This window comes from Onychostoma macrolepis, chromosome 24 (assembly GCF_012432095.1).
Source record: "Onychostoma macrolepis isolate SWU-2019 chromosome 24, ASM1243209v1, whole genome shotgun sequence".
Taxonomy (NCBI): domain Eukaryota; kingdom Metazoa; phylum Chordata; class Actinopteri; order Cypriniformes; family Cyprinidae; genus Onychostoma; species Onychostoma macrolepis.
The window spans coordinates 10375435-10392372 of NC_081178.1; the positions used below are offsets into that span (position 1 = coordinate 10375435).

At 35.7% G+C, this 16938-nt stretch overlaps 1 protein-coding gene across 6 annotated transcripts in view; it reads left to right on the top strand.

The window, feature by feature from the left end:
• Positions 1–16938, top strand: part of rps6ka3b (ribosomal protein S6 kinase, polypeptide 3b) — a 46802-nt gene that overhangs the window by 18650 nt on the left and 11214 nt on the right. For 3 of the 6 annotated variants that reach the window (XM_058765292.1, XM_058765294.1, XM_058765295.1), the window contains 4 exons: positions 12784–12900; positions 15355–15436; positions 16523–16603; positions 16716–16795. In XM_058765292.1, coding sequence (XP_058621275.1) covers positions 12784–12900; positions 15355–15436; positions 16523–16603; positions 16716–16795 — 360 coding nt within the window. Of the gene's footprint in view, positions 1–5089; positions 5446–11059; positions 12564–12783; positions 12901–15354; positions 15437–16522; positions 16604–16715; positions 16796–16938 lie in introns of those variants that run through there. The other 3 variants (XM_058765293.1, XM_058765291.1, XM_058765290.1) reach the window with 3 other exon arrangements.

Genomic DNA, 16938 nt, shown 5'->3' on the forward strand with positions numbered 1-16938 from the left:
TCTGACGTAAAAATGTAGTTTCCACACAGATGCGCTTTTAGAAATATTTATATATTTAAATATTTTGATATTTATTATTTTTCAAAAGTTTTATTTTAGCTTGTTGTTAAAATGTTTTAAATGTAACGTTAAAATTATGGTAATTTTTTCTCTCTCGTGTAATGGACTATTGATTTCAGTGTTGACTAGCAGGAGCTGTACCGTTTAGTCGACTAGTTGACTAGACCCGCACATCCCTAGTGTTAACCAGGACGTGTGTTTGTGGTTGAGACTTTGGTTTTTGTGTTTGCATGTTACACAGTGGCTTAGATGAAACCTGTCAAGAACACACATCTGGTAAATATTTCACCCTAAAATCTATAGAAAATTAAATTTAATTAATTTAATAATAATAATTCTGCATGTAATTTAAATTTATTTTAAACAACTTAATGTTAAAAATGTATTAGTATACACTAACGTTCAGAGTTTTTTTCATGTTTTGAAAGAAGTGTTATTGTGTAATACTGTGAAATAATATTACCATTTAAAATATCTCTTTTCTATTTTAAAATGTTATTTATTCCTTTGAGGTCAAAGTTTAATTTTCAGCAGCCATTACTTCAGTCTTCAGTGTCATGATCTTGCTAGTTTTATTATTTAATGTTGAAAACAGTTGTGCTGCTTAATATTTTTGTGGAAACTGTCATTTTTTTTTTTTTTTAATTCAAATACAGGATTCCTTTATAAATAGACATTTGAAAAGAATTATGTTTGAAATAGTCTTTTACTGTCACTTTTGTTCAATTTAAGAAAAAATCTCACTGACTCTAAACTTTTGAACAGTTGTGTATGTAGAAATTGCAAATAAAATTATTATTTGCTGTATGTTAATTACAACTAATGCATTAGCTAATTGAAACTTTTTGTGAAGTATTACCCTTTTGCCTGTACATTAGAAACAGTGTGACAATATTTTTATGAAAGGCTTCATTTGTTTTATGCAAAATATTTTCGTTTGGTTTTGGGGTGAAATGTGACCCAGATGTGTTCTTGACATATTTCACATGTTGTGTGTTGGTCTGGTCTTTCTGACGTCTGTCAAAATCCGATGAATCAGATTGACATTTTGATTTCTCTGTCTTGACTAGGAGGACCAAGCTTTCATCTCTTTCTTTCTTTGTGTTTTTGTCCTTTCTTTTCATCTCTTTTATGTTTTCTTTGCTCCCTGTGAACTCGAAATGCCCGGAGAGCACAGAAATTGTCAGGAAGTTGAGATTGTGGAGTTGGACACAAAGGACAGAGGAAATATTTAAAAAATATATAACCCATTTTGAATACAGTCAGCATTCTTGTGACTTGCAAACCACCCAAAGGAGCCTGGAAACCAGATAATCAGGTTTTTGTTTTTGGCTCAGTTCAAACCCCTGACCTTTAAGAACCACAGAAACCCAGAATACATGCTCTGGTTTTTGTGGGTTCTTTGTCTATTAACTTCAGACATCTTTTTGGATTAGTCATTCAGCTCCTGAGTATTTTTGTCAGTTGAAATATTACAGAAAGTTCAGTGCTGTGGGCCAAAGAGTCGGACTGTGTTGAGGAGACTAGCTCACTTATAATTGATTAGTTCTATTGATCTTCCGGTCCCCCACGGAAATGTATGAATAAATTATGCGTCCATTTCTCTTCCATTTGCTTCATGTAGAAATCTTTTTGTCTCTTAAAAAATGCACACACTTAATTTTTCCTCAAGAATATGGATTGATATTGGATATGTTATTGAAATAATTGGTTATGATGTCACTTGAAGATAATCCTTTTTTAAGAATTATATATAATATTAATATTATATATTAATACATATTATTTATTTATTTTAGAAAATGTTGTTTCTAGCCCCTTAAATATTAATATTATATTTAAATACGTTTTTATTTTAGAAAATTATTTTTTCCAATTCTGTTAAGAATAGTGAAAGAACAAGAACAAGAAATTAATAAATGCAAATGGAATCAGGAAATGTTGCAAGCTTTATTCAAACTTCAATCGCTCACATGAGCTCCAAAGCTCGATATGTCAGCATAAACACAAGGCCAGAGTTCCAACTAAAATAGTATTTTTTATTTAATGTTATCTCTATACTGTCATGCTGTGCTTTATTTGTGTGCCTGCTTATTTTCGTCTTCTCTTAGTTCCCACAATGCACCTGCCTCTGACGTCTTTGAGTTTTAAGATGTTTCATCTCATGAACAGTTGAATATTTCTGTTCTAAAATGGATCATCAGACTCTCACTTGTATCATTCACTACCAGGGCTGGACTGGGACAAAAAATCGGCCCTGGCATTTTTTGGTCCTGGCGGCCCACCACCATATACACTACCATTCAAAAGTTTTTGAACAGTAAGATTTTTCAGTATTTTTTTTCAAAGAAGTCTCTTCTGCTAACCAAGCCTGCATTTATTTTATCCAAAATACAGCAAAAACAGTAATATTGTGAAATATTTTTACTATTTAAAATACATTTTAAAATATATTCAAATAGAAAACAGTTAATTTATTCCTGTGACCAAAGCTGAATTTTCAGCATCATTACTCCAGTCCCATGTTTTGTAACATTATAAATGTCTTTATCATCATTTTTGATCAATTTAAAGCATCCTTGCTAAATAAAAGTATTCATTTCCATAATTTCTTTCCCAAAAAACAAAAAAATTATACTGACTCCAGTCTTTTGAATGGTGTATTTTATAATGTTACAAAAGCTTTTTTATTTCAGATAAATGCTGATCTTTGGATATTTCTATTCATCAAAGAATCCATGGGGGGGTGGGGGGTACTCGACTGTTTTAAATATTGATAATAATAATAATAATAAATATTTCTTGAGCAGCAAATCAGCATATTAGATTGATTTCTGAACGATCATGTGACACTGAAGACTGGAGTAATGATGCTGAAAATTCATCTTTGATCACAGGAATAAATTACATTTTAAAATATATTCAAATAGAAAACAGTTATTTTAAATAGTAAAAATATTTCACAATATTACTGTTTTTGCTGTATTTTGGATAAAATAAATGCAGGCTTGGTCAGCAAAAGAGAATTCTTTAAAAAAATAGTCAAAATTTTCAATAACTTTTGACTGATAGTGTAGATATGTATCATTGCATCTAGTTGTCTTGGATAATAAAAAAACGTCAGGTCTGACAATATTGTGTCTTTTCGAATTTAAATCTAGATTTATTCGCATTGGCCCACGGAAACCTCTATGAACACACTTGACATGACTTGGCCAGAAAATCGCGGTGGACGAATTTACGTTTTATTAAGAAGTGTTTGCGTATTCTGCACTAATGGCGCGCACACAGGATAGATGCCTGCCTCTGTTGCGAGTCCCGATCAAGCACTTTACCGATTGAACCGCTCTCCTCTCCTCCTCCTGCCTTGCTCTTTACGCCGCATCACTCACCGCAGAACAAGCCTGTTCTTGATGAAGCTGCTGTGAAAATGTGTGAAAAGCCGACGAGGAAGAAGTTGGGGTGAAGCGATCTTTATATAGGCAGAGCAAAACACGGCTCTGTCTATAGCGCATTGTGATTGGGTGGTTTACGCTGTCAATACAGGAGACAAACCAATGGGCCACTGGCTGCTCGTAGTCCCTGCGTGATGGTCTTTGGCAAAAAAATAAAAATTCTGTCGGCCCCTTCAGTGCGTCGGCCCACCGGGAAAATGCCCGGTATGCCAGATTACCAGTCCAGCCCTGTTCACTACGATTGACCTTGAAATCCAACAGTACAATGAGAAAAACTGGATCCTCCGAGATCTCACAGCTGCTCCATTGAGTTGCATAACCCATTTGCTCTTACACACATATGCAAAACCCAAACCCAGAGCACTGTCCAAATCAGACAGAATTCGCCATACTCCGCTTCTGTTTATTAGCACCTGGCTTATCGGAATAGGAAACTCTTCTCGTACCATGATAATGTGCTCTTTTCAGAGCTGTTGGTTGAGCTTGTGTCATCTGAGTGGAAAATGGTGAGTGTGGCGTCCTGTTTGTGGGGCATAGAGTTTGCCTTTCCGACTTCAAGGGCCTCAAAGCCCGGCCAGCCGAGCTGTTAATTGTGTTGCGCAAGCGGCTTTAGTGAAACTGACTCCCAGAATTCCATACACGCAGCTGACAGGATCTACGAGCATGTAGAGGTGGAAAATAGATTGTATGTTGCTCTTTGGTGATCCCTAGAAGCCGGTATTGTCTCTCAGTAATGTCCTCTTGGGTAATCAACGGTGTAAAAAGGAAATTGGGTTTGTAAAGTAGTTATGCACTGATATATCGGTCAGGCTGAATATTCTGATACTATTTGGCCAATTTTCCGCATGTGTTTTGGCAACCTTGCCAATGGATAATACTCATTTTCTGTTTTCAAGCATTTTTCCAGTGAATTACATAATTTTTGTTGTGTAAAATAAATTTTTATTTAACATTAGCAATATTTTGGATGTAACTTTTTTTTTTTTTTTTTTTTTTTTTTCTTACTGAACCAATGAACCCCCAAAAATATATATTTTACATGAAATGTTTTTTTGTTTTCTGTTTTAATTATTTAATTTTTCTCATTTGTGTATATTTAAATTTATTCAGGTTTTCTTCACATTTGTTCACTTTTTTTTTCTTACACAAAGAACAACTGCAGTAAGATGGCAATTGTTTAGCTGTAACTCTATAAATTCATAAACACTTTTTTTTTTTTTGCTGGAAAACAATGTCACATGATGTAAAACTATTCTTTTTTTTTTTTTTTCCAAGTCATCTGTCTTAGTCAGCTACATAACACATACACTATTTATTATTTATCATGGACATGGCTCTCTAGTTATCAACACTGGTTACTTATACAGTATAAAGCATATGTGAAGTTTTGTAAGTGTTTGTGGAGTTATTTGAAAGTTCACTGTGTTCTGCACACCTATGGACTGTTTGAAGGCAAGCAGCCTTCTGGACTGTACACAACAGGTGTTGTTAATCTCAGCTGTAGCCCAACATCCTGAAACAAGGCTGAGGGTATGTGTGTATGTGTCTCTGTGTGACTGGTCAGCTGTGAGAGTGCGTGGGGATCTCCAGGACTCTGTACTGGAGGGATTGGTGGGTTTGCAGAAGGGGAATCTCCCAGTTTGGCTCTAACACTCTCTCCTTCAGGACTGGGCTTCCCCCCTCTGTGAGTCAGTGATTGTCATCCAGGCATTCACTCCTTACAACTTCTTGCATATCCTGGGACACACACTCTCTCACTTGGACCGTGTTCCTCTAGACCCAGAGACAGAAGCAGGGCAGTAGCGTTATGGCAGCTTCTAAGCCCCGGATGCTTGTTTTCGGAGAGGCAATGATCCGCATGCTGCAATGTAGGCTGAAGGCTCTTCGGAGGCTGTTTCAGAGACAACCTGAAAGTTTCCCCTGCAGAACGGTGAGTACTGTACTCTGGACAGTGATCGGGTTTCCACTTGGCTCCAAAGCTGACGTGTACCTCCGGAAGGCATGTATTAGACACTCACTTACAGGTTATGGAAAACATAGGCCTACTTTATTATTATATATTAAATTATATATTGTTACTTTTAAATTTATTAGTTTTGGGGTGTTTTTCCACTTCATTTGTAGGCATCTTATAAAATTTTAATCTTTCAAAAAAGAATAAAAAACAAGTAAATATGATCATTAAGATTCAATATCCAATATGTATATTAGTATCTTCTTCTTTAAATAGTTTTATATAGACAGCAATATAATTACCACATTCAAGGGCCAGAAAAGAAGTAAGGACATCAATAAAATAAAATTAAAAACCGCTGAATAAAGTCGTTATTTTTGTTTCCTTTGCACACAAAAAGTATTCTCGTACCTTTTAATAAAATTACGGTTGAACCACTTATGTCACATGGACTATTTTAGCAATGTCCTTACTACCTTTCTGGGCCTTGAACGTGTCAGTTCCCTTGCTGTATATGGAGGGTAAATATCGTAATTTGTGTTCCAAAGATGAACGAAGGTTTTACGGGTTTGGAACAACATGAGGGTGAGTAATTAAAGACAGAATTTTCATTTTTGGGTGAACCATCCCTTTAACCAAACCACCGTCGACAGAGCACACTCTTGAAGGGTTGCCATGTCCACTTGTCTTGGCTCATAAAGTGTTTCCCTTTCTAGCAAGATTTGCCAACACTAATGATTTAAGACGTACCTTGTTCCCTGTGATTTCTTGCAGCGTGCACACAAAGAAGAGACACTACTCTGATATGTGTTTAAATACGTTGTTAATAACAAGCTGTTCAGTTCGTTTCCTGATACAGCATATAATTTTTGTAAATGCGGTTGCCACTACCTGAATTTTATAGCAGTTAATTCCATTATACAGGTGCTGGTCATATTATTAGAATATCATCAAAAAGTTGATTTATTTCACTAATTCCATTCAAAAAGTGAAACTTGTATATTATATTCATTCATTACACACAGACTGATATATTTCAAATGTTTATTTCTTTTAATTTTGATGATTAGAGCTTACAGCTCATGAAAGTCAAAAATCAGTATCTCAAAATATTAGAATATTTACATTTGAGTTTGAATAAATGACCATCCCTACAGTATAAATTCTGGGTATCTCTTGTTCTTTGAAACCACAATAATGGGGAAGACTGCTGACTTGGCAATGATCCAGAAGATGAACATTGACACCCTCCACAAAGAGGGAAAGTCACAGAGGGTCATTACTGAAAGGTTTGGCTGTTTACAGAGTGCTGTATCAAAGCATATTAAATGCAAAGTTGACTGGAAGGAAGAATTTGGGTAGGAAAAGGTGCACAAGCAACAGGGATGACCGCAAGCTTGAGAATACAGTCAAGCAAAGCCGATTCAAACACTTGGGAGAGCTTCACAAGGAGAGAACTGAAGCTGGAGTCAGTGCATCAAGAGTCACCACGCTCAGACGTCTTCAGGAAAAGGGTTACCAAGCCACTTCTGAAGCAGAGACAACGTCAGAAGCATCTTACCTGGGCTGTGGAGAAAAATAATAGGTCCCAGAGTCTGAAGGAAGAGTGGAGAGGCACAGAATCCATGTTGCTTGAAGTCCAGTGTGAAGTTTCCACAGTCAGTGCTGATTTGGGCTGCCATGTCATCTGCTGGTGTTGGTCCACTGTGTTTTCTGAAGTCCACAGTCAACGCAGCCATCTACCAGGAAATTTTAGAGCACTTCATGCTTCCTTCTGTTGACAAGCTTTATGGAGATGCTGATTTCATTTTCCAGCAGGACTTGGCACCTGCCCACACTGCCAAAGGTACCAAAAGCTGGTTCAATGACCATAGTGTTACTGTGCTTGATTGGCCAGCAAACTCGCCTGACCTGAACCCCATAGAGAATCTATGGGGTATTGTCAAGAGGAAGATGAGAGACATCAGACCCAACAATGCAGATGAGCTGAAGGCCACTATCAGAGCAACCTGGGCTCTCATAACACCTGAGCAGTGCCACAGACTGATCGACTCCATGCCACGCCGCATTGCTGCAGTAATTCAGGCAAAAGGAGCCCCAACTAAGTATTGAGTGCTGTACATGCTCATACTTTTCATTTTCATACTTTTCAGTTGGCCAAGATTTCTAAAAATCCTTTCTTTGTATTGGTCTTAAGTAATATTCTAATATTTTGAGATACTGATTTTTGACTTTCATGAGCTGTAAGCTCTAATCATCAAAATTAAAAGAAATAAACATTTGAAATATATCAGTCTGTGTGTAATAAATGAATATAATATACAAGTTTTTCAACTTTTTGAATGGAATTAGTGAAATAAATCAACTTTTTGATGATATTCTAATTATATAACCAGCACCTGTAGAATGCGGTTGTCACTTCTGTGAATTACTGAACTGTGAGTGTTAAGCACTAATAGGTGAATTGACAAATAAATTTAGCTGCAGTGTGTTTTCTTTAGATCAATAATATGTGCCTTTGTTTGTATGTGTGGTACAGGTACAGGCTCTTTAAGTCAGTGATTACATGGTACATGCACATCCTGTATTGCCACCATCTGTACTCTGAATCACAATCTCTAACATACCACCACAAGCACACAACACTTCCACCACAATCTACACACACACTGGACAACAGCTCTCCATCAGACAGGAATCATTCACAAACTGCACACAAACACACTCTCAAGCATCCTGGAATCAGGCCTCAAGTCTTTATTGAACACCTTTGATCTTTGTAGTACATATGGCTCTGATTTGCAGTTGAAGTTTATAAGATGCAACTTAAATACCTCATCTTGTATTTCTATCAACTTCCATGTGGACCCTAAAGCGTTAGCGACTCATTCTCATTCTGAAGTATCAGTTTCCATTCTTGGCGACATTGAGATGAGGTGTGAATTATGCTCAGCGAGAGCTGAGGAAAGAGGCGGGGAAGTGCTGCTGGTTGGATGCTTGTATGTGTTTAACATGATGCAGGTGAACAGCGGATTCATCATGCCTCCCTCCCTTTGCGTTTCTTTTCCTCCTTCGATTGGTTAAATGATTTTCTCTTTCATATATCAGGAAAACAGTGCTTGCATTGCAGCTTTATAGACTTTGGATGTTTCCAGAGAAGATTCCAAGTTCTTGCAGACACTTTCCTGTGCTTTTCAGCAAGAACTTAACAAGCCAAGGCATCTGAAGTGGAGTGCAGTTGGTTTTATTCTTTATCTCAACAGACCTTGTTTCTGGGAAATACTTAGCTTGGATGCGGTCTGGACAAACTGTCCAGACTGGACTAGACCAAGACGGCTGCACCGTCATACCATAGACTTGCCCGCGGGGCTTCAGGAAGTGACAGAAATGTTTGAAACGCTGTCAGGGCTGGACGGAGATCCAGCACCTCATGGCAGGATGTTGGCTGCTCTGAAGGAGCCCAGGCTGACACGATGCCAGACTGATTTGGGCTGGAACAGGATGGAGGATTCGCTGGCCTCACTTCCACATCGCTCTCCATGGGACTCTGAGGTATTTATGGTTCCATCGGCTTTAGAGATAACACTGGAGACGGGAAGAAGAGGGAATTTGGGGATCTTCATGGAGGTGGACTTTACACAAGTCTTGTGAGCTTTACACAGGGGATTGTAGAAAATCTCTGGGTGTGTTCAGAATGGAATACAAACATTCTGTACAGTGTTTACCGCCTTTTTCCAAAATAATATTGAGAACAGAATGCAGTAAGCAATGATGAATGTTAATTTTGTCCTGACTTTTGGCAGTTCAGTCAAATGAGTCACTTTGTAGATGAGGATTCGATATTGATTATGATTCATTTGTCACTCTCCAGATTGAAGGTTGGGTGCATTGCATCGAGGGGGAAAACAAAACACACAGTGTGTTTGTACAGAGTGTATACTTCATATTTTGGCAAATGTAGTAGGTTTTTCAAGTATTTTATGACAAAAATGAACATATTATGCAAATTATACAGACAGCATTATTGCCTTCTGAACATAACTTAATTTTTAAATGGAAAGAGAATTTTGAATCAATTAATAATTACCACTAATATTTTTCAGATAATATTTATTTTAACTTTAGTACAGTGATAACGTAACGACAACTACATTGTTTTTATAATATCACACATTATAATATCCTTATTTTATGAAAGGAGTTCATCATATTGCACATATTTGGTGGTCCTTTGCATTAAAAATCGATTATATAAAAAAATTATAATTCATTTTTATTTCCATTTTAATTTAGTACAACTTAAGTTTTTATTTATTAGTTTTTTAGATTTAAGTCTTTCTGCTAGTGTGAGTGTGTGTGTGTATATATATATATATATATATATATATATATATATATCATTTTTATTTATTTCAACTATATTTCACTTTTTGTTTTTCATAGAATTTGTTTCAGTTAACAATTACAACTTGAATTCGAACCTGTCAGACTTCAAACTTTTGCCTGGTGGACAATCAAATGGATAAGAAAATATAGACTTTGAAGGAGGGATCTATGTGATATCTGCGTACCGCCATTTTTTTTAAGCCCTTCCCCTTCCCTTTATCCCTAACTCCCCTCCCTCTCATTGACTTGAATGTATGTCATTGATTTCATTGCACGAGTGCCTACTACTAGCAGAAGCCTTGCAATTTTCTGAATTGGTGATCACTTGGAATCTGCTATGAGCCATATTTATTATTTACATTTTTCCTCTTACTAATTTGTTTGATGTAGCATGCTATACTGTATGTATGTGGGTATGCTTTGGCTGTTTTAAATATTTAAAAAATAATCAATATATTATTTTTGTTGTTTGAGGTGGGGGTAATTTTAAACACAATCTGTGGTCATGTCACAACCTTGTTGCATTGTGGTCTATGAAGCTGCCTGACATAAGTAGACTTGCTTCCTTAGTCAGAAACGAGGGGTCAAGGGTCCATCCACATAATCTTCCCTTGTCCATTTCACGAAGTGGAACGCACTTTAAAATGGCAGCGGGGATTCACCCGAAGGGAAGTGCTAAGGAAAGTTTGTGAGTGTGTGTCTATAAGCAATGTGAGGTGCAGCCCTAGTGACCAGCGTCCAGTTGCATTAACATAGCCACTATCAAATCTTAGAAATTGTAGTCCGTTACTGAATCCAAATTGCATGACAAAAATTGTAGTTAGTAATGTAATCCATTACATTACACATTTTAGGTAATGTAATAGTAATCAAAAAGTAGTCGAAGTCGTTTATCACATTGTTTTAAATAAGATAATCTTGTACTTTATTGATAGAAAAATACAAAGAGTAAGCAAATATATTCCAGTGCATTAAACATTACGTTACATCAAGGTTTCCCAAACTGGGGTTTGTAAATGAACTTCAGGGGGTTTATCGGTTTAATGAAAAGCTGGTAATTAATGAAATCATAAAAATGTCAATTTAAAAGAAGTAATTTTAAAATAACATGAATCAAAATAAAACACTTACAAAAAAATTTAATATTTTATTTGTTTGCCTGCATGTCATGTGACCATTAACCAACGGAAAACCGTGAACATGGAAATGTGATACTTAATTATTAAAACATTTATTTTAAAATTTCAGGCTACTTCATGTAAATATATGTGACCTTGGACCACAAAATCCAACAAGATACAACTATTTGAAAATCTGGAATCTGAGGGTGCAAAAAAATCTAAATATTGAGAAAATTTCCTTTAAAGTTGTCCAAATGAAGTCCTTGCATATTACTAATCAGAAATTAAGTTTTGATATATTAATGGTAGGAAATTTACAAAATATCTTCATGAAACATGATCTTTACTTAATATCCTAATGATTTTTGGCATAAAAGAAAAATCGATAATTTTGACCCATACAATGTATTGTTGGTTATTGCTACAAATATACCCGTGCTACTTATTACTGTAGGTTTTGTGGTCCAGGGTCACATATTAGGTGAAAGATGTTCAGATAACAAAAAAGTTTGGGAATGTCTGCATTGCATGCAAATAAGAAATAATACAAATTTGTGCATTTTTAAATTGTGCATTCTTTGTGTGAATGTCCACAAAACTGGAAGACTTCATGAATGTATATAAGCGGTATAGGCTATTTTAGAAAGGAGCCTTTAATAGATAAAAAAGAGGAATTAGGAAGAATCAATCAATTATGAATAATTTATTTACATTGTGTGAATAATATTTAATCAACTGTAGTCTGATTGCAAGTATTTTAAAATGTAATTTAATCGAATTACAAGTACTTAAATTTTGAAATCTGATTATGTAATCCAGATTACATGTAATCAGTTACTACCCAGCTCTGTCCACTATGTAAGACTATGTCTAAAGAACTAGTTACTTTTCAGATTCAAATTAGGTCAGTCTACTGTACCTTTTTACGTAACTGACTTAAAAAAAGTTAGACCAGTCTTAAGGAAAAAATTAGGTGACTAACTATTAAGACTATAGCTAAAGCAGTTTATGCAGCTGAATTTTGTATTTCAGTTTAACTTTGTCTAAGCAACTTCTCTTTCTTAATGCATCATGGTGGGGGTTTTGTTATTGTTTGGGTCTCACTGAGCAATGGAGGACCGTCTGTGCCCATAAACTTTCATCAGTTGCATGAGAGACACTCTGCTGGTACGCCAACGTATGATGACATCATCTCACCGTGTGGAGATGAAAGGCTGATGGATTAGAGGGGGAGACAAAGAGAGAGAAATGGATGGAGAGAGTGGGAGGAAGAGAGTGAGGAAAGAAGAGCTTGAACGTTGAGTCTTTAGTCACCCTTCTCCACGCCCACCGCTACTGTGATGGAGCAGGAGGATTGGGGGCGGTGTCATGGCAACCGTGTGGGAAGCTGTCCGTCACATGAGCTTTCTACCGAGTTTGGTCCTGATCTCTCTGTGCATCAGAAGCCCAGCAGCAGGCGCACACTGCAGGGGGATTGCTGGGGCTCAACCCCTCCTCCCTCAGGCATGGAGCAGGGTGACGAGCCCCAGGTCGGGCCCGAGAACACGTGGGACACAACGGGGCACTGCTGTGATGTGCGTGGCGTGGGTGAGAGTGATGCGTTTGCGACCGCATATTCAAGCCGTTTGTTCTTTTAATGCTGCATGTTCAGGTTTATTATTGAGTTGAGGTGAATTAAGTAAAAGTGCTTTCTCTCTGGCTGGTGATCTTTTTTCTGGTTTACTTGAATTTGTTTGTACCATCTGTCAAAGTTTTTGTTTCTCGCTAATGTAATTCTCTCTCTGGCTTGTTGTCATCTTCTCTCCAGGAAGAAGTGTCTGTTAAAGAGATCAGCATCACACATCATGTTAAAGAGGGCTCAGAGAAGGCCGACCCACAGCAGTTTGAGCTCCGGAAGGTGCTTGGACAGGGCTCCTTCGGAAAGGTACGTCGCATTAATTTAGGGCTGTGAAGTTGATTTTATATACCGTATACATGATGGTACAAATATATAAACAGGTAAATTTTCTGTTATACTGTTTATACCAAGGGTCTTCAACCTTATTAGTCCAAGGTAGGGCTGGACGATATGGCAAAAAAACATTATCGCAATAATATCGATAATTATCACAATAAATGTCAAATCTTTATTTCTTTCAAGTTTAAAGCCAGATTTTTGCTCCAAAGTGAAAGTTGCAGAAACCAGACCATTAATTCTCCTTAACAAAATAAATATCTAAATAGAAAAATTCATTTCTTAGTTTCTGCATGTTCTAATGAGTGATATTGTTTCAAATCAAGAAACCGGTTGGGGTTGCCTGATAATATTAATAATAATATCACTTTTTTGTCTCTTAGAAATGCACATTTGATAGTAGCTTGAGTTAGGATGCAGAGGTAAATTTTTGTTCATAATCAAAATCAGTAACATCTGTAAAAATTGTAGCAACCTCAGTTTTATATGCTTAAATTTATTCTGACCAAGTTTATTTATTTATTTATTTAAATTAAGCATTGGTCTCCCTTAGTAGCATACATTTAAATCATGATAAACACAGTTAAAACCACACATATAGCACCTCAATACCATGGTAAAAATACAACTATATGATTTTTAGGTAGCCTATTTGTATGAAAAACAGTAGTCTAAAAACATTCAGTATAAATGCACACATGCTATAGCTTAATCTCACATACATACTATAATTATGTACCATTACTCCTGTAATAAAATTCAATGTGAATATCCCACATTTCTGCCACAATACCATGGTGCAGTGAATGTTACTACATCCATGGTAAATGATGGCGATGTGTAGATTGAAAAGCCTTCTGACTGTCTTGTTGCACACAGTGTTTCTCCTGTTTGGCTTTAAACTAGTTTAAATCACAGAGTCATTTGTGTTCATCGCTGAATTCAAGCGTTTCACACTGGATTGCGTGACCGAGTAAATGCATCTGCTCTAGTGAGCTTGCGCCGCGTGTGATCCGAGCGGATAAACGTCAATGTGGCGCGATTCAAATAAGTCGCGCTGTTTCGTTTCGCTTTTGGCATATAAACATTATATTGAACATTTATCGAACTCTTCATATCGTTTTATCGAGGAAAATTATATTGCGATAATTATCATTATCGAATTATCACCCAGCCCTAGTCCAAGGACTCCATACGTCCATGGAAAGACAGAGCAGGGACTACTGTTGTTATTGTAAACTAAAACTATTAAAAATGTAAATATTTGAAGAAAAACTTTGTTTAATAAGCTTAGCAACTAATTGAAATTAAATATTTTTAAGTTGAAATACTAAAATATTAAAATACTGATGAATGAAAATGAAAAAAGTACATAAAATGATTAAAAATTCAAATCAGAACTGAAAATAAAAACATAAAAGCATATTCAAAATATTAATAATAATATAGTATTTAGCTAAATAAAAAGGCACCTCCTTATTAGCCTACATGCTGTATTTTAAGACAGAACTAAATTAATAAATGTAATCAATATTATATTTTTGTTTAATGCTTACTTTAATTCTTTCATAACATTTTTTTTAACTTTACAAGGTTTCATTTGTTAACTGCATTAGTTAGCATGAACTAACAATGAACAACACTTCTACAGCATTTATTAATCTTAGTTCAATTTAATTTAAATGTTTACTAATACATTTTTACGACTGTATCTAAAAGTAGAAAAAGTTGTAACATTAATGTACTCTGAATTAACATTAAAAAATTTTACTTAATTAACTACATTAATAAAATAAAAAAGGTTAATAAAATTATTAATGAATAAATGTTGTAAAAAGAAAGAAGGAAGGAAAGAAAGAAACCTTTTTTTGTGTTCATCAAATTCCAAAAAATACAAGGTGTGATATACCTTGGTACAAGGTCTTCATACAAATCAAACAAGGTGCAGTCTGTTTAATTTTTAAAGTAATTAAGCTATTACATAATCAAATGATGTGTATTATGTGATATTTAAAATATTTAGGTAAAAGACTGTTTTGTGTACATATTGTTTCTGTGATGTGGAATTGATATAAGATTTTATATAACAGTGATAGAAGATTTTGGTCATACCGCCCACCTATACGAATATATTTTTAGTGTGTGTGTTTACGTGCGTGTGTGTGTGTTTGCATTTTGCTTTGAGAGGCAATCAGCACAGATGAAAGCATGAGCCATGCACAGATGAAAAAAACAGTCATTCGTATTTTAACGACAATCTCAGTAAAATTACACATGGAGCTAGTCATGGTCACTATAGTTACAGTGTCACCGCACAGAACTAATTATGTTTTCAAGAAGAACTGATGAGTAAAATATAGATCCTGTTTTAAAGCGTTTTTAATGTTGTTTTGATGAAGCCTTGATTTTGTTTGTGTGTTGCAGGTGTTTTTGGTGAAGAAGACAACAGGCCCGGATGCAGGACAGCTGTACGCAATGAAAGTGCTGAAAAAAGCCACCCTAAAAGGTATTAAGTAAGCCAATATTGGGTTTTCAGAGGCCAGTGCTGAGATATAGAACAATGGCCAACATTACAGTATGTGCATATACATACTTTATATATTTATTTATTTATTTATTTACATTTTTCATTAATTTTTTAATTATTTATTTAAACATGTAAGGTATGCATGTATTTAAATAATTTTAAAAATAAATGAAAAATGCATATAAAATATATTCAACGTATATGAATGTATCATTTATTCAGTTATTAATTTTGTTTTAAATGATATATAACACATGAGATGTAGACATTGCTAAAATGAAATGACCATTTTTTTAAATAATATTTAATCAAACTGCACTGCAGTTGTTTATCATCCATTGACAAGACTGCTGGTACAATTTGAAATTGACACAAAGGGCAAATTCTGTTCAAAACACTTTAACTTTGTAACTATTATAGAACGCTGCAAATGTTTATTGAATAGTCAAATATTGACGTTGGTCATGTATAATCTAGGAATTGTATGAAGTATGATTTGGCAAATTTGACTCCTTGAAACAAATTCAATAAAACAGGAAGAAGGTTTGATGTTTGGCTTTAGTCCCATAGCTGAAAGTTCAAATGAATTGTTTTTGTCCTCTAGGAAGTCTTGCAGGTTTGCAAGCCAAGATATTAAAGGCAGTTCAAAAGTCTCATTAACACGTGGGACTCCAGATTGCATTTACTTTTTCCACAGTAACCTGTTTAAGTTCTGTTTATTCCAGTGTTTTGGTTGGTTAATTCCCAGCTGTAGTGGTTTAAGAATGTAAATTGATGTTCGTGGAAGGGTACTAACTATGAAAAACAGCCCCTCCAGATGAAAAACACATCTACATCCACAGGAGTAAAATGCCTCTCCTCCCCCTGCAGCTCTCAGCTTCTCTTGTCTCTCTTGCACTGCATTTTTCTCCCTACTTTATTTAATTAGTCATCCGGTGCCATCTGCGTAATTCTGCTGTGCCAGATTTCTGGGCGGTGGGGAACGTTGTTAGAGGGGAGAGAAGCGTTGTTAGTGAACTCAATGGAAGTAAACAGAAGTGTTGTTATTTATGCGTGTGTTTTCAGTACGGGATCGGGTCAGGACTAAGATGGAGCGGGACATCCTGGTGGAGGTTAATCATCCCTTTATTGTTAAGCTACACTATGGTAAGTGCTGGTCATCAGCCAATCAGAATAAAGAACCGCTCTTGTTCTACTGTTCTGTTAACCAATGAAGCCATTCTTTCTTTCTCACACTCTTCTTGTGTACTTCTTGCAGCATTCCAGACTGAAGGAAAGCTTTATCTCATTCTGGACTTTTTAAGAGGAGGGGATCTCTTTACTCGACTGTCAAAAGAGGTAAATAGTGAATGGTTACCTCAAGCATTACATTTACATTTAAACATTTAGCAGATGCTTTTATCCAGAGCATAGTCTAATGTAGCCACCAGCTTGAAGTCTCTTTGCAGCTTAGAGAGGACGAGACTGTCTGATTGACATGT